Consider the following 16,250-nt stretch of genomic DNA (forward strand, 5'->3'; position numbering starts at 1 on the left):
GGGGCGTGTGACACTCCTGGAGAGCAGCTCCACATTCCTGCAGGGAATGAGCCTGCTGGCCAGGTGGGCACCCGGCTCCACGGGGCTCCATGTCCTTGATGGAAGGTCTGGGTCGTGGCTGCATGCCTCACTCCGGGGGGTTGCCATGTTGACCTGCATCCCAGGCTCTGGGTGGCAGGAGGGTGCCGGGCAGAGGGAATCTTTTCTTCCAGCCCTTCCTGCTCCAAGGCAAGAAAGTGAGGTCGGAGGTGGGTGGGAATGCCCGAGACCACATGGGGCTTCTGAGCTGGGCCAGGATGGCAGGACTGGGAGCTCCTTCCGGGTCTTGAGCTCTCCTGAGTGGCCCTCATTCTGGTGCCCTTTTATGAAAAGCAGACGGAGAGTCAGTGCTTCAGTGACCCCCTGGCCTAGGAGCTCTGCCCCCTGGGTGCCCTGCTGAAGACCAGCTGTGCCTGGCAGGAGCTGAGAAGTCCCCACTGCGGTGCTGTCCCTGCAGGCTGTGCATGCAGAATGCCAAGGGCTACTGGCAGAGGCTGTCGGAGCTGGTGCTCAGGGGCATGGCCTCGGAGGCCCTGAGCTATCGCATCAGCAGCACGGCGGTCTGTGTGAAAGTGAGGCCACGGTGCCAGCGCGGAGGGCTGGGTGGGCGGGGAGGGCTGGGTTGGGCTCATCTCAGGGCAGGCGCACAGGCTCTGAGTCAGGGGTTGGGGGGAGGGGCGGGTGGGCAGGCGAACATCCGTCATTTGTGTGTTCGTTCACTCATTCACTCCTTCATTCGTTCATCACGTGGATAATTCGGGGCAGGCACTGTGGGGAAAGAAGGGCTGAGACCCGGCCTGTGCCCTCAAGCGTGGCAGCCAAGGGATGTGTGACGTGGTGAGTGCCAGCAACACCCAGGGGCCAGAAGAGGTCTTCCCTGGGGAAGGCCTTGCAGGAGGGCTCTGAGCGGTGAACCAGGCTTTGCCAGGCAGGAAGGCCGGGAAGGGAGTCAGAGCCACTGGGGCCCAGCTACCCTTCCATGCAGCTGGGGCACTTATGGGGTCCTGAGGGAACTGGCCAAGAAAACTTTTAGGAGAAATTTTCTTGGCTGCCTGATGCCCAGTATGTCGTAAGAACCAACCTTTGGCCTACTGCAGGGGATGGCAGACATGTTCTGTAAAGGGCCAGAGAATCAATTTTCAATTTTGGAGTCACCAATTTGGTATTAAGTTTTCTTAAGTTTTAATAAAACACGCTCATATGTGTGCGTGCACACACAAGACACGCATGCACACACGCATGCCAGAGGGCTCCCTGTAGGCCTGAGTCCCCGGCATTTTGGGTGCTAGGCCAGTAGTGACTCTCTGAGTCCCAGGTGAGTGGAATCCATGCTTCTTGTGCTTTTCTGCTCAAACACAGTGGGCGTGGCTCTTGTGCTCGGTGGCCATTCCCATCATGTTAACTGAAGAAATAAATGACGGATGAGTGTATTAATATAGGTCACACTCATCTAGGATTTCCCACGTATTTCCTCATTGGATCCTCAGAGCGACCCTATGAGGCAGGTACTGGTGTCACCCTCTTTTTAAAGATGGGGAAACTGAGGCTCAGAGGGGTTGAGGCACTTGCCAGAGCCCCACAGCTGGCAGGCGGAGGAGCCCAGAGCTGGTCCTGGGAGTTGGGGCTCAGAATCCTCTGCTGTTCACAGAGAGACAATTCCGCGCACCGAATGTCATCACACGTCCTGTTTTGTGGCTGAGAAATGGGCCTCTCTGAGGGGTAATTGTAAGAAGTTCTCCTTTCCAGTTCATGAGTGTCCCGATCCTGTCCCAGGAGAAGCTGCTGAAGCCGGCAGTGCTGATGCTGGAGAAGGGCGTGGACCAGGATGAGGCCTTGCGGGTGCTTTCCCCGCGCGCCCTCAGCAACATGGCCCCTGGTGCCCCCAAGAAGGTCTGGGGGGCCGATGCCGGTGTGTCCTGGGGAGCCAGGCTCGGGCTGATGGCTCCCGTGCCCCCCAGGGGAAGCAGTACCGGAAGCTTTTACTGGAGAAGTGCCCATGAGCACCAGCGTGACCTCCGAGGGCATGGAGACCCTGGCCAAGGTCCCGGCTGAGCTGCGGGAAGGGGACGTGGGGTCCGACTTCCATGCCATCTCCGAGCAGTGCAGAGCCTTCTTTGACCACGTGAGTCCGCACTGGAGCCTTGCTCAGCCCTGGCCCTCGTGGGGGCCCCTCAGAAATGGCTGCTGAGTGGACGAGTGGCCCCTTCTATCTAATCCCCTAAAGAAGAGACGCACCCTGGAACAAAAAGTGGTACAAGGTCTGACTTGTTGCTGACGTTTCGATTGGCTGATCATGACATCCGATAAAAAATAAATGATCTTGTCCTAGGGCCCATGGGACGCTTCTCCCCGATTTTAACTCCCTGCAGCCACAAATGCTCTTTGGACAGCTGTGGCATGCGAGATGGGGACTCCGCTAGGCGGCGGTGGGCAATCAGATCCAGCGCAGCCCTCATCTAGGGAAGAGAAGGTCGCAAACGCCAGAATAACGCCCAGTCCCGAGAGCCCTGCAAGAGAGACTCCATCCTGATGGAATGACCCAGAAAGCTTCGCAGGGCCCGAGGCATTTAAGAGGGTCCACCTCTTAATGGCTGTGGTTTTGTTGGGCTTCCTGCTTCCCAAGTTTCAGAAATTGTTTGTCCACCTCCGCTGCAGGAGAGCGAGCTACTGCGTTTAAAAGCCTTCGTCCTCTTCGGGCAGCTGGCACAGGTGGTCAGGATTTCCAAGAAGTATTTCTTCAAAGAGTAAGTGAAGAAAGCCTGGGTCCCCCTCATGCTGCACTGCCAGGACCCCTGCTCCGATGCAGCCCAGGTGAGACACACCTGGGCTTTGTGTATAAAGTCCAGGGCCCGCTGTCCCCAAAAGGAACACACGCTTTGGGGCTGCCAGCCCGGCTAGCTGGGGTGTCCCCTTCCTCGCTCAATCTTCCCGAGACCCCAAAGGCCATGATCTGCCGGTTCCTCGCGCCAGGCTGGGAAAGGCACCAGTCGAGATGACCCGCAAACCGGCTTATTGAGGAAGCTGGGCCCCAGGGGGGGGAAGCATAGTGGAGTTTCCTTCTTTAGGGGCCTTCATCAACCTCCCTTTCTTCTACCAGATTCTATAAGTTGCCGTCCCTTTTGGGAATTATGACTTGGTCAAGTTTAACACTCCCCTTAAATCTGTCCTCTCTGGCTCCCTGTGGGGCAGGCTCGTGCTGAGGTTGCCGGGAGGACTGGAGGGTGCCTGGCTTTCCCACCACTTTTCTCCCCCTTCTCCGAGCCCCGGCTGCTCTGTTGCTTTGGGGTGGGGGGAGGTCCACACCCCCTCGCTTAACTGCCGCCTCTCAGGCTAATACTGGCTGCCTGGGGACACACGTGTACGGAGCCTCTCGCCCCCCGTGCCACCCATGACCCTGACCTCTGTCTTCCCTGCTCCCTATCTCCGTCTGTGGACTGGGGAGGGCATGGTGGCTGAGATTAGGGGTGGTCCTGCCGCCCCTCAGGAGCCGTGGGGATACAGCTGGCCCCAAACGAGACGTCCTCAACAGAGCGTGTTCAACTACTGTCTTAACCCCAGTTCTGGGGCCACAAGCTTAGTCCCCTCAGTCTTGCTGCTGAGAGCTGAGGCTTCCACGTAGGGGTGGGGATCGAGGTAGGAAGTGACAGCACACCCAGAAAGGTGACCGAGAGGGTTTAATGAAGGGGCCACAGAGAGGAGAGACCAACACGGCTTGGGGCCCCAGTGGGTGCTGCCCGTCCTACTCCAGGGGGAATAGACACCCCAGCCTCCCTCCTGGCCCTCCAATCAGCATCTTCCCGTGGCCTAACCCCACCGGAGGCCGGAGACGGGGGGGGGCCTGGTTGCTGCAGGGCACAGGGACAGGCAGAACCGGTGGAGGGCCTCTGGGGGGATGAGAGAGCTCACTCCCATCCTGGCAATCACAGCCAGGCCCCTGGCCCCCAGTCTCCTGGAGGGGCAGGTCCCCGGCGGGGCTTCTGAGGGCACCAATGTGCTGGCTAATGGCTGAGGGGCTGAGTGTGGCTGCACCTGTTCCCAAGGGGGTTTTAGTAACTATGCACACAGGCGTGACATGGGCTGGTGGGCTTGGGTCCCAGGCATCCTCCCAGGGCCCACCAGCCTGCCCTTCTTTGGCTCTCTGAAGCTTTTGGGGGCCGCCCTCGAGTTTACTGGCGGAACGCCAGTCCTGGCAGCCCCACCCCTTGTGTGACCCCACCCTGGGTCTGCCTGACATCTCCCCTGCTGTCCTGTCCTGTGTCCCTCTAGGCCTGTGTGGCTACCATGTTTCAGTGTGTGCACTTCTGGGGCTGGAAGGCCCTGGAGAGCTCCTCGGACCAAAGTGATGCCATTGCCCCCAAGGACATGACCAGTTTCCGATAACCCTGTGCTCTGTCTTGGTGAGGAAGCTGAGGGGGGATGGCCCCATGGGAGGTGGCCCCCGGGGGCTTGGGGCTTCATCCTGTGACCTTGCGTTCACCTTCTGGACGTGAGGTGTTGAGACCAGCTCTGTCCAGCAGAAAGAGAATGCAAACCACATACATACCCATTTTTAAGATTTCTGTTGAAAAATGTGAAAAGAGGTGAAACCAAATTTAATAGTAGATTTTATTTAACCCAGTAGATCCAAATCATCATAATTTCAACATGCAATCAATATAAAATTATAAATGTCATAGTTTACCTTTTTGGGGTAGTGTCTTCAATATCCAGGAGGCACTTTACACTTAATTCAGACTAGCCACATTTCAGGTGCTCAAGGACCAGGTGTGGTCAGTGGCTACCATATTGGACAGTGCAGGTTGTGGGCAAATGTAATGTCTCTGGGCCAGAGAAGAATAACTGAAGACTGAAGGTCCTTAAGTTGCTCAGCTACTAATCTGCTGTGTGACTTTGATATGTGCACTTGCCCTCTCTGGGCAGACCCTTCAGCCTCAGACAGATGGGACTGCTCTTTGTGAGCAGCTAGTCTGCAGGATCTCATCCTCCACGGCTCTGGGTGCCACTTGTTTTTTGCAGACTCAGAGAAAGCCTGTTGTTCTCTATAGCTTCTTGCTAGAAACAAGGACCTATGTTAAAAGTAACTTGTCAAGGATCAGAATCGCTGCATGTAACCTGGCAGTTGAGCAGGCAAGTGTTTCCTGATGCAGGAGGGAACTTGAAGGCCATCAGGTCAGACCCAGACCTGGAGCAGGGGTACAGGTGTTGGGACCTGGGTTCAGGTGGAAGTCCCTGTCTGTGTGTCCCAAGGAGCTTCCTACATGCCCTATTCTCAACTAAGCATCCTCAACTAAACCCTCAACAGGGACCCTCATAAGGTGAAACCAAATCTCTCACTGACCTAATATTCGTGTGAGGAACATTTCCTGGCTATCATTTCAGGAATCATTATGAAGCAGATGTCTGCACGTTACCTGAAAAAGCTGGACTTCCCTACGTTACGGAATTGTAAGTAACGGAGACTCAAGTATGAGTCAAAAATGAGTCCACTGAGCTCATTTGGGAGCTTAGGGAAACCGCCTGAGGGGAGAGGCAGCTGACCCTGGTTGTCTTTGGGGGTAGGGGTGTAGCCAGGGCACAGAGAGGTGGATGAACGGGACGTGCGGTGGGCTTTCCAGCAAGACAGCTCTGAGGGCTCCCTGTGCTCTCTGCCCACTCCCTGCCACACACATTGATGAAATAACTCGCCCTGATTCCTTTGTCTGATTCACACAGCAGTTGGTCCTGTGGGTGGTCTTTCTGTCCCTGTTGATGTAACGGAAGCCCCCAGAGATGGGAGATGTGTGTGGAGACATGGCTGCACCTGCCACCTTCTGAATTCACACACAGGGGGGTAAAGTCCACAGCCCCTGTGAGCCCCTCGCCCCGCAGTCAGTTCCCCGGGCAGGGCTTTCATCAGCACACACTGCCCAGGGCAGGCAGAAGGTGTGGGCCTGGCCTCGAGGGTCCCTATCCTCTCCTGATTAAGTTCGCTCTCAGCTCTCCAGGAGCTACAGCTGGACTCGGATCCTGGGGTCCGGAGGGCATCCCTGGAGACTCTCAAAATCTTGGATACCTGTAGTCATCACTGGCTTTTGGCTTCACCCTAAGGAATTTCCTAGGTGGTCTGAATACAGAATGTACCTGCCTCTCCCCAGCGTGCCAACCCCACCACGGCGATGCAAACCACTTTTAATTTAGTTTGTAAGAAAAGCATTGTTCTTAAATAATCAGTGTCCCTTTCTTTCCTCCCATTGAAATAAACCTCCCTTGCCATTTGGAGAGCAGATTCCTGACTGTAAGGTGATGTCGCCGCAGAGCCAAGACAGTGGAACAAAGGGCAACTTCACTCCCGCTTCCCCTGAGTGTGTGTACGTCCGGCAGCTCCTCTCAGCCCAGAGGATCTGGAGCCCCCTTTGTGTCTTCACCACGTTTCAGTTCCACAGTTCCACCCATGCGGATGGTGTGTCCATTGCCAGGCACTGTGCTGGGGTAACCAGAGGAGCCCAGCTGCTGTCTGGACTCTGCTTCCAGGGGCCCCGCTCTTAAACGGACAGGAGGCATCTACCAGTGACCAAGATATGCATCAGGGTGAGGGACGGTGGCCGCCAGTGGGGGCAGTGCTGGTGCCCGTGCAGCGCACAGGGAGTGTTCACAGCCACGAGGTAATCCGGGGGGTTTCAGAGAGGAAGTGACACCACACCCTCTACCCTCACCATTTCCACATCAGGGCCTGCTGGACCAGGATGGGGAGGGACCCAGCAAGGCCTGGAGCAGAGCCCAGCAGAGGGTCAAGAAGGAGGAATTATCTCCAAGCCCAAGAAACAAGCAGGGGGAGTGTGTGTGTGTGGCGGAGAGCAGGGAAACTTCCGATGCTCAGGCCGTCCGCAGAACAGTCTCTGGTTGTCCCCAGAGCAGGTGAAGGTGGGATTTCCAAACCATTCTCACTGCAACTGCCCAAGGCAGTCACCACCCTGGGCACCATGGGCGGAGGTGCTGCTGAGCAGTCCCGGAAATCAATCTGCACCAGAGGCTTCCGGGAAGCGTGCTCTCACACTGTTTGGCGGCTCCCGTGGAATAGACAGTGAAGTTATTTCCTGCCAAGTGATGAAGATCGTTGCTGCCGGAAGACTTGAGTCCCACTGACACAGTTGAAAGGGATGTGCCCTTCGGTACAGGTCCCGGGGGAAGCCATACAATGGTAAAATCAGGTCTCTGATCAATTCCCTTAATGCCCCTGCGAAACATTTCCAGATGGTTTATAGACCCAAACTCAGAAAGCAAAAATTTAAGACAACATAGTATTGTCTTAAACCTACCCTAGGTTTTCCTTTAAAAGTAATAGAAGCCAGCAAAAATAAAACTTTTCTATGTTAAAATATATCTTCTGTACGATAAAATATCATAAAGTTAAATAAGTCGCAGATGGAAAGTTACTTGCAATTTATATAAAACTGGATTGATTCATGTAATTGGATTGGCATACAAAATATGCCCAAATCAGTAATACAGCAAATTAAAAAGCAGTGTCATGAGAGAGTGCTTGAAAAGTCAGCCCCCCCAGGAAGGCATGCAAACTGCAATGCTGTGCATTTCACACCCACAACAGTGACGCTGGCTAGTGGCAGCAGTGTGGGGAAATGGGACCTTTTATTATCGCTGGATGGAGTGCAAATGGGATTAGGCATTTGGGAGAGGACTTTGGCAATAATTATGGAAGTTGAAGACATGACCAAGTCACCTCTGGGTGGGGCTGCAGGCAGATCTGCACATGTGCACAAGGATGGTGGCTGAAGAGTATTCTTAGCAGCAAACACCCAGTGGGACAGTGGGACACACCAGCTACCTAAGGAACTCTACAATGAGACCCATGTTCATTAATCAGCTCCTGTCAAATGCAAACACCTCTTGGTGAGACAAAGTTGCACAGTGCATACAGCCCCGAGTTATTTATGTGAAAGTTAAACACATACCATTCTGTATAGTTAATGGGGTCCTTTATTGGCAGATCCTATAAATTGGCTGAGAGGATCTAGCCAACTTCCTCTAGGCCCTTCTGCCACACCTTCCTCCCCTAGACGATAGAGCATCACAATCTGTTTTCCAGCCTCTGGCAGCTAGGCCTGGCCAGTGAGACTTCACACGACTGCTAGGTATGGAGGGCGGGGGAGGGAGGCCAGGCACAAGCAGTTTTGGGCAAGGTTGATAGTTTTCCTGATGAAGGAGAAACGGGGGTTGTGCTCTTAGGAAGCCGCAGGCACGTGGGAAGGGTCTAGAATTGCAGGGCCATACCCATCCGGTCTGAGCCAGCAGTCCCCTGCCAGCCTGTACTGAGGGAAAATGAACCTCCTGCAAGGTGTAAGGCTCTTGGCCAGGCTCTCGGCTCCAGGCAGTGCAGGCCCTCCCAGTTCACAGGGCTCTAGGCTGAACGTGGCCCCCCAGATTCACAAGTGGAAGCCCTAACCCCCAGTGTGATGGTAGCTGAGACAGGGCATTTGGGAGGTAATTGGGTTTGGATGAGGTCATGAGGGTGGGGCCCCCATGACGGGATCAGTGCCCTCCTAAGAGACACCAGAGCTCCCCCTCTGTCCACATGACACGGCAAGAAGGTGGCTGTCTGTGGGCCGGGAAGTGGGTCCTTCCAGAGCCCGACCATGCTGGCTCCCTGATCTCAGTCTTCCAGCCTCCAGAAACAAACTTCTGCTGTTTAAGTACCCAGTCTTTGGTATTTTGTTATGGCAGCCAGAGCTGAGTAAAAGACACAGGTAATGTCCTAGTGAAACAAGGTGTGGGTGGAAAGGGTACATCAATACAGGGAGAATGGTCACCTAGGGATGGAGGGTGGGAAGGAAAGGTGTGCAACTCAGTCTCATCTCTAAACTTTTACTTAAAAAATCCATTACACACAGCAATATATTAACCATTTACTCAGGATGTTGGTACATGGGTTTTGTCACTGTGTTCTGAGTACTTGAAATATTTTATCTAAAAAAGTCACTGTCCAAGGCCAAGTTATAAGGGGGGAATTTATACTTGGAGATCATTCAAATTCCACCAGAGAGAGATGCTAGAACCAGTGAATTGCCAGAGCTCCCTACGTTCCCGGTGTCTACCTTGGCCCATTCCAGTACAAGCCAATAAGCCCTCTGTACCTTATGGTGACCTAGATGAGAAACTGTCTCTACAAGTGAAAAAAACAAAAACAAGAATTAAAAAATTTAAATGTTATATGTATCAAAAATATAGACAAAATTAAAGGGCATAGAAATTAAAACGATCAAAAAACCAAAAAAAAAAAAGTCACTGTGATATCCTATTATAAACAGCTCCAATAAAAATCATGAGGTGTCATGGGTGCTGTGTCATGGGTGCTGAGTGGCTACAAGTATGTTTTGGGACCATCACAGGACTGTTTATGTTTTCATCTAAAAATATTAGGAATTACTTTTATGGGTTAAGTTGTACAATGGTTCAATTTGCTACCTCCTATTATGGAAGATATCAAGTCCCATGGGTCTGAATTTAAAAGACAAAGCAGTGGTATTTTCCTTTCAGGATCACTTTCAGGATCAGTACCCAGGGCTTAAACTTAGGTTTCATAGCAAACGATTTCTCTAAGGAAATAGGAAATGTAAGGGAGGATTCTCTGGTCACCACGTCTAAATGTAACAAAGAAAACATGAGAAAAATCGGCCTATAAAGAATAACATTAAAATTTTTAATTGGTCAACTTTATTCAAATAATTTCCAAGAACCCAGAGAGTCATCTCGACAGAACCAATTTCATAGAAATTTGCTTTGAAGGGCAGATAAGCAAAGCAAGTTGTCACATATTCTTGAGAATTGAAAAAAATACACAAAAATCAGAGAGGAAAGAGGGATAACTTGGCAATAGATTTTCAGAATAACTTGGCAATAGATTTTCAGCTTTGAGGTTTTCTAACACGAAATCACTTTTCTCTTCCATCCTGAAAGCTGTGTTTTTCTTTCCTCTTAAAAAAAGAAAAAAAAAAAAAGGATTTCAGTAAAATTCCATTATAATTCCCATTGCCTGCCCCCAAAAGCTTAACTGTTGTATTCAACTCCATCGAATATATATAAATATTTGAGTAATTATAGAGAATGCTGTGATGCTTAATAAATACCCAACGGAACATAAAGAAAAAAAAAAGTAACGGTAAACCCTCAGGCAGGCAGTGCAAACTATTGGTTGAGGCCACGGGCTTTTGAATCCTGGCCCAGCCATGCACTGCCTGTGTGGATTCAGCAGTTAAGACTACATTTCCTTATTTATAAGAAGAGCTAGCACTGCCTATTGGACAGAACCTATCTAATCAAAGTGTTCACATGGGGATTAAGGAAGGAAGGTGTGAAAAAGAGTTAACACGGCCTGGAGCACAGAGGGCACTCAGAGGTTAGCCCTTAAAATTCCTTGCGTTCACAGCTCATGCAGATTCGGTCCCTTTCCTCAAGAAATTTATAATGTTAAGTAGAGAAAGAAAAGAAAATACAGAAAAATGGTTAAGTATGTTTATATTGTAGTTCCAGAAGGAGCCGGCCAAACCAAACTCAGTCAGATCCCATCAGCCAGGGGACAAGTGACATGGACTCGGGATACATCACCCAAATCCCTGCGTGCGACACGCTGAAATGCATGCTGGGAAAGCTGGCACCCACGTGAGAAAATTTAACCACTCAGGGCGGCTTGCCTCTGGAGAAGATACAATGGTGCATGCAGGGTAAACCTTCAGCTTAAGGCACCTGCACAAGCTAAACCGTGGCCAAGGCTGGGGAGCAGATGGGCTTCAGTGGGGAGGACAGGAGACCGTGGGCCGAGCAGCAGCGTGTGGTCCGGCCCCTCACGTGTGTGGGATGCTGCTGGGGGTTCTCCAAGGGCTGACTCCTGCTCTGTCCCCAGGAGGGATCCAGAAGGGGTCAGAGTCGTCAATTCTGGATCAGTTTTGCCTGCCACAGCTACGTTCTGAGTGTGAGGTGAAGAGGCTGGAAGTGACAGTTTGACAAGGATGGGATAGAGTGTCTTAAGGGAAGCTTTTTAGAAACATCCCCTAAGTGCATTCCAATAGAAAATGTGTAAAAATGCTGATTTTAGAGGAAGGAAAAGAATTTGGGAGAAAGTTCGGAAAATTAACACCTAAGGATCCTGTTGCAAAACGCCCACATTCGACAGACAGAAACGTACCTTCTCTTCCCAGGTGGCCTATACAGAGCCAGCCTCTTCCCCAGGCCTTGGGATGGCTCTGCCCACAGGTGAGAAATCCCAGGGTCCAGCCCACCGTCTGCACACCTGAGGGTCTGATAACCGGCGTCGTTTTGTGGGGACTTGATGGCCCCAGCTGGCATCGAGAGCAAAACCTGTAGATGGAGGGGCCCTAATTGTGCTTGAGCCGAGGGGACTTTTAATGTTCTGCTGGGGTGATGATGACAAGTTTGGGGGGCCCTGGGAGCCAGAGTCTGGATGGAATTTTCCTGAGAAGTCTTCTTTTTGATACTGAACTCCCACACTTGCTTTATCTGGAGATGCTCTGGTACATGAAGGCACCTGCATCTGCTGAAGCGATTTTTGGCAATACTTTCGATGAAGCTTGTCAAATTTTTCTTTAATGTCATCGTAACGATCCCTGGCACAGCCTGGAGGTTGTACCCTGGGTACTGAAATGGCTTTGTTGAGTGATACCGACTTCCTAAATCCTCCCGGATCATTTCCTTGGCAAGCAAGGTCAGAGGTCTGCTCCGAGCGGCCCGGGCTACATGTGGAGTTGGTCTTTGAAAGCGAAGGGAAGGAGTCACTCTTTGGTAAGCAGCTACCCTCTCTGATAGATCCTTTGCCCAGGCTTTCAAAAGCCTCACTCAACCTCTTGGCTTTTGCTCTGCGGAGAGGGCTACTTGGCCTGTGGGCTTCTATGCCCTGGGGGCTCCCAGGGCTTGCTGGACCACCTCTGTACACATCCACAGCCGAGGAGCCGGGAAGGTAAGTCAGGCAGGGCTGTTTCCTAAGATTCGAGCAATATTCCTGATGAAGCTTGTCAAATCTGATTTCGATCTCCCTATAACGATTCCCTCCCTCGCCCGGCAGTACTCTGGGTCTAGAACCTATTTTTACAGGAGAAATCAACCACTTTAATGTCATGAATCTATTTTCCTGATCAAGATGATACACTGCATTGGAGTCTAAGTAAGTCAACGAAGAATGATGCTTCTGAGGCGTTCTCGGAAGCTCCTTCCAATGTGAAGTGAATGCGTGGATCTGGGGTTGGTTTACTTCAAGAAAAGCCCTTCGCAAGTTTAAACCCGTCTTATGGCCAGAAACATCGAGTACGTTCTCGCAATCTCTTAACACTGCCACGTCCTTCGCAGGTTCGGAGCCGGGTGGCCGTCCCTCCCGGGGGCTCCTCCGAGAGCGCCCGCCTCCTCTGCAGCCCGTTCTATCCATTCTGCTCTTACACCTCTGCCTCCGCTTGGAGCTCCAATTCTGGCGGATGAACGTCTTGGTGGAGATGACGCAGGAGGGCCTCACACCCAGCAGGCAGCTCATGGAGTGCAGCATGCCCGCGTACAGATCGCTGAGTGTCGCGTTGCAGATGTCCTCAGCCTCAGAGCATGGGCTGCTTGAGAAGCTGCTGCCACTGGTCCCTCCCTGTAAGGAGATGCCATCACCCCTCGGCACCAGGGCCAGGCCTGCTGAGCTAGAGCACAAAGCATCACCCTCTCTGGGCAATGAAGTTGGCTGAAATGGGCCACCGGGGCTCTCTTCAGAGTTGCCACCGTAGCATCCTGGAGAAACACACACACAAGGCAAAGGCACGTTAACCATTTAAAACCGACCACATGCAGAGATCAGGGAACCGAGGGCTGGATGGGGACCAGGGATTTTATTTTTTTTTTAATTATTATTTTTAATTGAGATGTAACTGACACATAACATTATGTTAGTTTCAGGAGTATAACATAACATTGTGATTTCTTTTTAAGCAATACGAAAAACAAAAGCAAAAGAAAAATGCACAAATATTTGGGAATAGACTCTTCTCAGAGATTTCTTTCTAGCTACCAAAACCATTTACTCTCCACTGACCTTCCTAAAAGGAGTCCTCCTTCCCTGTGTGATGGTTTGGAAATTGGCTGCCTTGTCAAAGATTAATTAGAAACCAGAAAGTAATGACCCTGTTTGCCTACAGGGCTCGGCGGGGAAAGGGAGAAGAGACTCCTGAACACACCTCTTCACACGGCTTTGACTTTTGCATCATGTTAAATGTTTTACATATTAGAAAAATAAAATTAAACCAACAAAGATGGGGATAACTCTAAAACTGAATAGAGACAGGGAACATGACCCTGACTGTATGTCAGACTGACAACAACCAAAAGAGAAAATAGAATCCAAATAACTCTGAACGTGCTCCCTCAGTGGGATATTATCTGAGGATGACAACGCTGCTTGGAGATCTGGAAACTTCTTCAGCACATTGTTGAGCAGAGTGGTACCAGGTGCTGTGATTCAGAGGCTACTTTGTGCTGCACGACTGGCCAAAAGAGCCTTGTTGTTAAGAAGGAGCCAGCAGGGGCTGGGGGAAAACTCTGGAATCAGGGTGGGGGATGAAGAGCTCAAAACCCCACAGGGACAGGTCGGAGGACACAGAAGCCAGCACAGAAGGGGCTCCTCCAGGCTTAACGGGTGATGAAAACTGACAACAGATTTTTTTGTGAATTAAAAAAAAAAAAAGAGTCCATGAGTTCTTACTGATTCTGGAAAAGTTAAATAAAGAAAAAGCATGTTGGGGAGGAATAAGGGAAGGGAAAAAAAGAAATGGAAGGGAGACAGCTCAGCCTTCTTTATACAAGAATGCCAACGAATGCAGGCAGGGGGAATGGCAGAACCAGAAAAGGCCTGTGTTCGGCCCCAGCTCAGGCAACGGTCATGGCGAGATGCTAAAAACCATGGGGTGCGAGGGTTCTGGGGAAAAGGCTACCAGGCAACTTCAAGGGGTCATCCACAGATGATTCCAAGGATAAAAGGCACTTCTGCAGTGAGAAATCTGGTGGGGCCTCTGCCTCAACTGTGCTACCAGACTCAAGTCACCAACAATGGGACAGGCTGACAGGACGTCCCGAGAGGACAAAAGTGTCACCTGTGTAGTATTTTTGCGAAAAACGTTTAACATAAACTTAACCACACGTAAGTCCAAACTGAAGGACATTCTGCAAATCTACTGGAGGCCAGGATTATTCGAGAAAGTCAGTGATGGCAAAGATGACGATGGCGACAAGGGCAAGGCCGAGGGGCCCTGCTGGACTGAAGGAGACACAGTCAGCAGGACACGTGGTGCCCCAGTGCGTCCTGAGCTGGTTCAACAAACAAAAAAGGCTGCAAAGGACAACGATGGCACGACTGGGTAAAACCGTATTGTGACACTGTGACATTTCAACATGTGCCAAGTTTAATGTGGTTCTGAGGGGACTCAGCCTGTTCTTCGGAGACACTGGAGCATTTAGGGATGGTATATACATGAACGCAAATACATACACACACGTGTACGTGTGTGTATGTCGGGAGTGATAGAGCAAACGTGACAAAATGTGAATTGCTAAATGTAGGTAAAGGATGTTTATCGTATGAGTCCTACATTTCTGGAGACTCAAAAATTTTCAAAATACTAAGTTGGGATAAAGAGCTAATTAGCAATTAGCATGCGAGTCCCAGAAGGAAAGCACTTTGTTTCTTAACACGTAGTAATTTACCTATGACGTGCACGTGTCTCTCTCACAGTTCGTGGTGATGAAACGTGCCCAGCTCAGGGCGCCGTGGCTCAACCACAAGTGAATGGTCCGTGCAAAGTTTCTACGTCACACTCACCTTGGGCAGGCCTGGCGGGCGAGGCCAATGAAGGGACCAGGGTCACACGGGTGTCCTTCCCCTCTCCGTAACTGGCACACTGAAATCAAAGCAGATGACTTTAACAAAGGAGTTGTCAGGTGTCGGCTCGGGCTTCCTGCCCCAACTCCTCTCCCAACCACTGACGGTGCATCCATTTGCGGCTGCAGTGGTGACACGTGCGACCATGATGACAGCGGCCGGCTGGGCCTCCAGCAGTGGTGAGAAGAGCTGTCTTAGCAAGATCCAGGAGCTCTGCCCCCATGGCCTCCAGGTACCGCCCCCTGCCCCTCAAGGGCCACCACTGCCCCACGTCTGCCAGAATCTCTCTCGGGAGGTCTGGCGGCTTTTCCTCCTCCGCCGTTATCCTCTGACAGCAAGGACGGCCAGTCCAGGTAGATGGAGGGAAGGAGAACCCGTCGCTAGGACAACGGAGCTGGTCCCGGCCCTGGCCTCCTTCCCTGACCGGCAGGGCGACCAAAAGGCCACGCTTACTGCTTCCAGACTAAGGAAAAAGGCATTTCCCGTACATCCACTCGTTCAGATACAGGCTTCTCACTGTCAGCAGCAGCATAAGAAAATATCCACGCTCCTGTTAAGCTGGCTGCCTCTGAGATGAATTATTTATTCCAGAACACATACTTCCTAGTTATTTGGTATTAAAATGTCCTTTGGGGGCTTCCCTGGTGGCGCAGTCATTGAGAGTCTGCCTGCCAATGCAGAGGACATGGGTTCGAGCCCTGGTCTGGGAGGATCCCACATGCCATGGGGCAACTGGGCCCGTGAGCCACAACTACTGAGCCTGCGCGTCCGGAGACTGTGCTCCGCAACAAGAGAGGCCGCGATAGTGAGAGGCCCGTGCACCACGATGAAGAGTGGCCTCCGCTCGCCACAACTAGAGAAAGCCCTCGCACAGAAACGAAGACCCATCACAGCCAAAAAATAAATAAATAAATAAATGAATGAAAAAAAGTCCTCTGTTTTAGGAGATGAGACTGACAGAACTTGGAAAACTACAGAGTTGGCATCCTTGCGTGAACTCCACCTTTAGCCTTTTGCTCTCCTGCAGGCAAAGCTCCAGGAAACTGGCTGCCAGGCCTGGGAGAGGGGCTGATGAGCTGCCCACCTCCCACGGGGTCCACCACAGCCCCCGATCTCGCCAACATCACAGCCTAAGCAGGCAGAACAGGCGCCCTGCGGCCCGTGGCAGCTCCGGTCACGGCAGGGGAGGGAGGTGGGCGCTCCAGCTTCCCTAATTCTGCGGCTTAAAAGCCCTCTGCCTGAGGGTGGGGGCCCTACTACATCCTGTGAGCTGCCCAGAGCATAGCGGGCAGCCGATCCCGCT

General features: G+C 51.7%; 2 protein-coding genes across 2 annotated transcripts in view; one reads left to right on the forward strand and one right to left on the reverse strand.

Annotated features, from left to right (window-relative positions):
• MROH2A (maestro heat like repeat family member 2A) overlaps positions 1-6,137 on the forward strand; it is a 32,958-nt gene extending 26,821 nt beyond the window's left edge. Inside the window, 11 exon segments of the mRNA XM_007463917.1 lie at positions 1-63; positions 497-611; positions 1,786-1,929; positions 1,998-2,031; positions 2,034-2,161; positions 2,695-2,850; positions 4,306-4,414; positions 4,417-4,436; positions 5,056-5,157; positions 5,394-5,484; positions 6,016-6,137. The exon segment at positions 1-63 is cut by the window's left edge and continues 5 nt beyond it. Coding sequence (XP_007463979.1) covers positions 1-63; positions 497-611; positions 1,786-1,929; positions 1,998-2,031; positions 2,034-2,161; positions 2,695-2,850; positions 4,306-4,414; positions 4,417-4,436; positions 5,056-5,157; positions 5,394-5,484; positions 6,016-6,137 — 1,084 coding nt within the window.
• Positions 6,138-6,405: 268 nt separating this feature from the next.
• The window catches only part of HJURP (Holliday junction recognition protein), a 20,717-nt gene continuing 10,872 nt past the window's right edge, over positions 6,406-16,250 (reverse strand). The window contains 4 exon segments of the mRNA XM_007472261.1: positions 6,406-6,559; positions 9,930-10,007; positions 11,172-12,807; positions 14,888-14,966. Coding sequence (XP_007472323.1) covers positions 6,406-6,559; positions 9,930-10,007; positions 11,172-12,807; positions 14,888-14,966 — 1,947 coding nt within the window.

Source organism: Lipotes vexillifer, unplaced genomic scaffold, assembly GCF_000442215.2.
Source record: "Lipotes vexillifer unplaced genomic scaffold, Lipotes_vexillifer_v1.1 scaffold1215, whole genome shotgun sequence".
Lineage (NCBI taxonomy): Eukaryota > Metazoa > Chordata > Mammalia > Artiodactyla > Lipotidae > Lipotes > Lipotes vexillifer.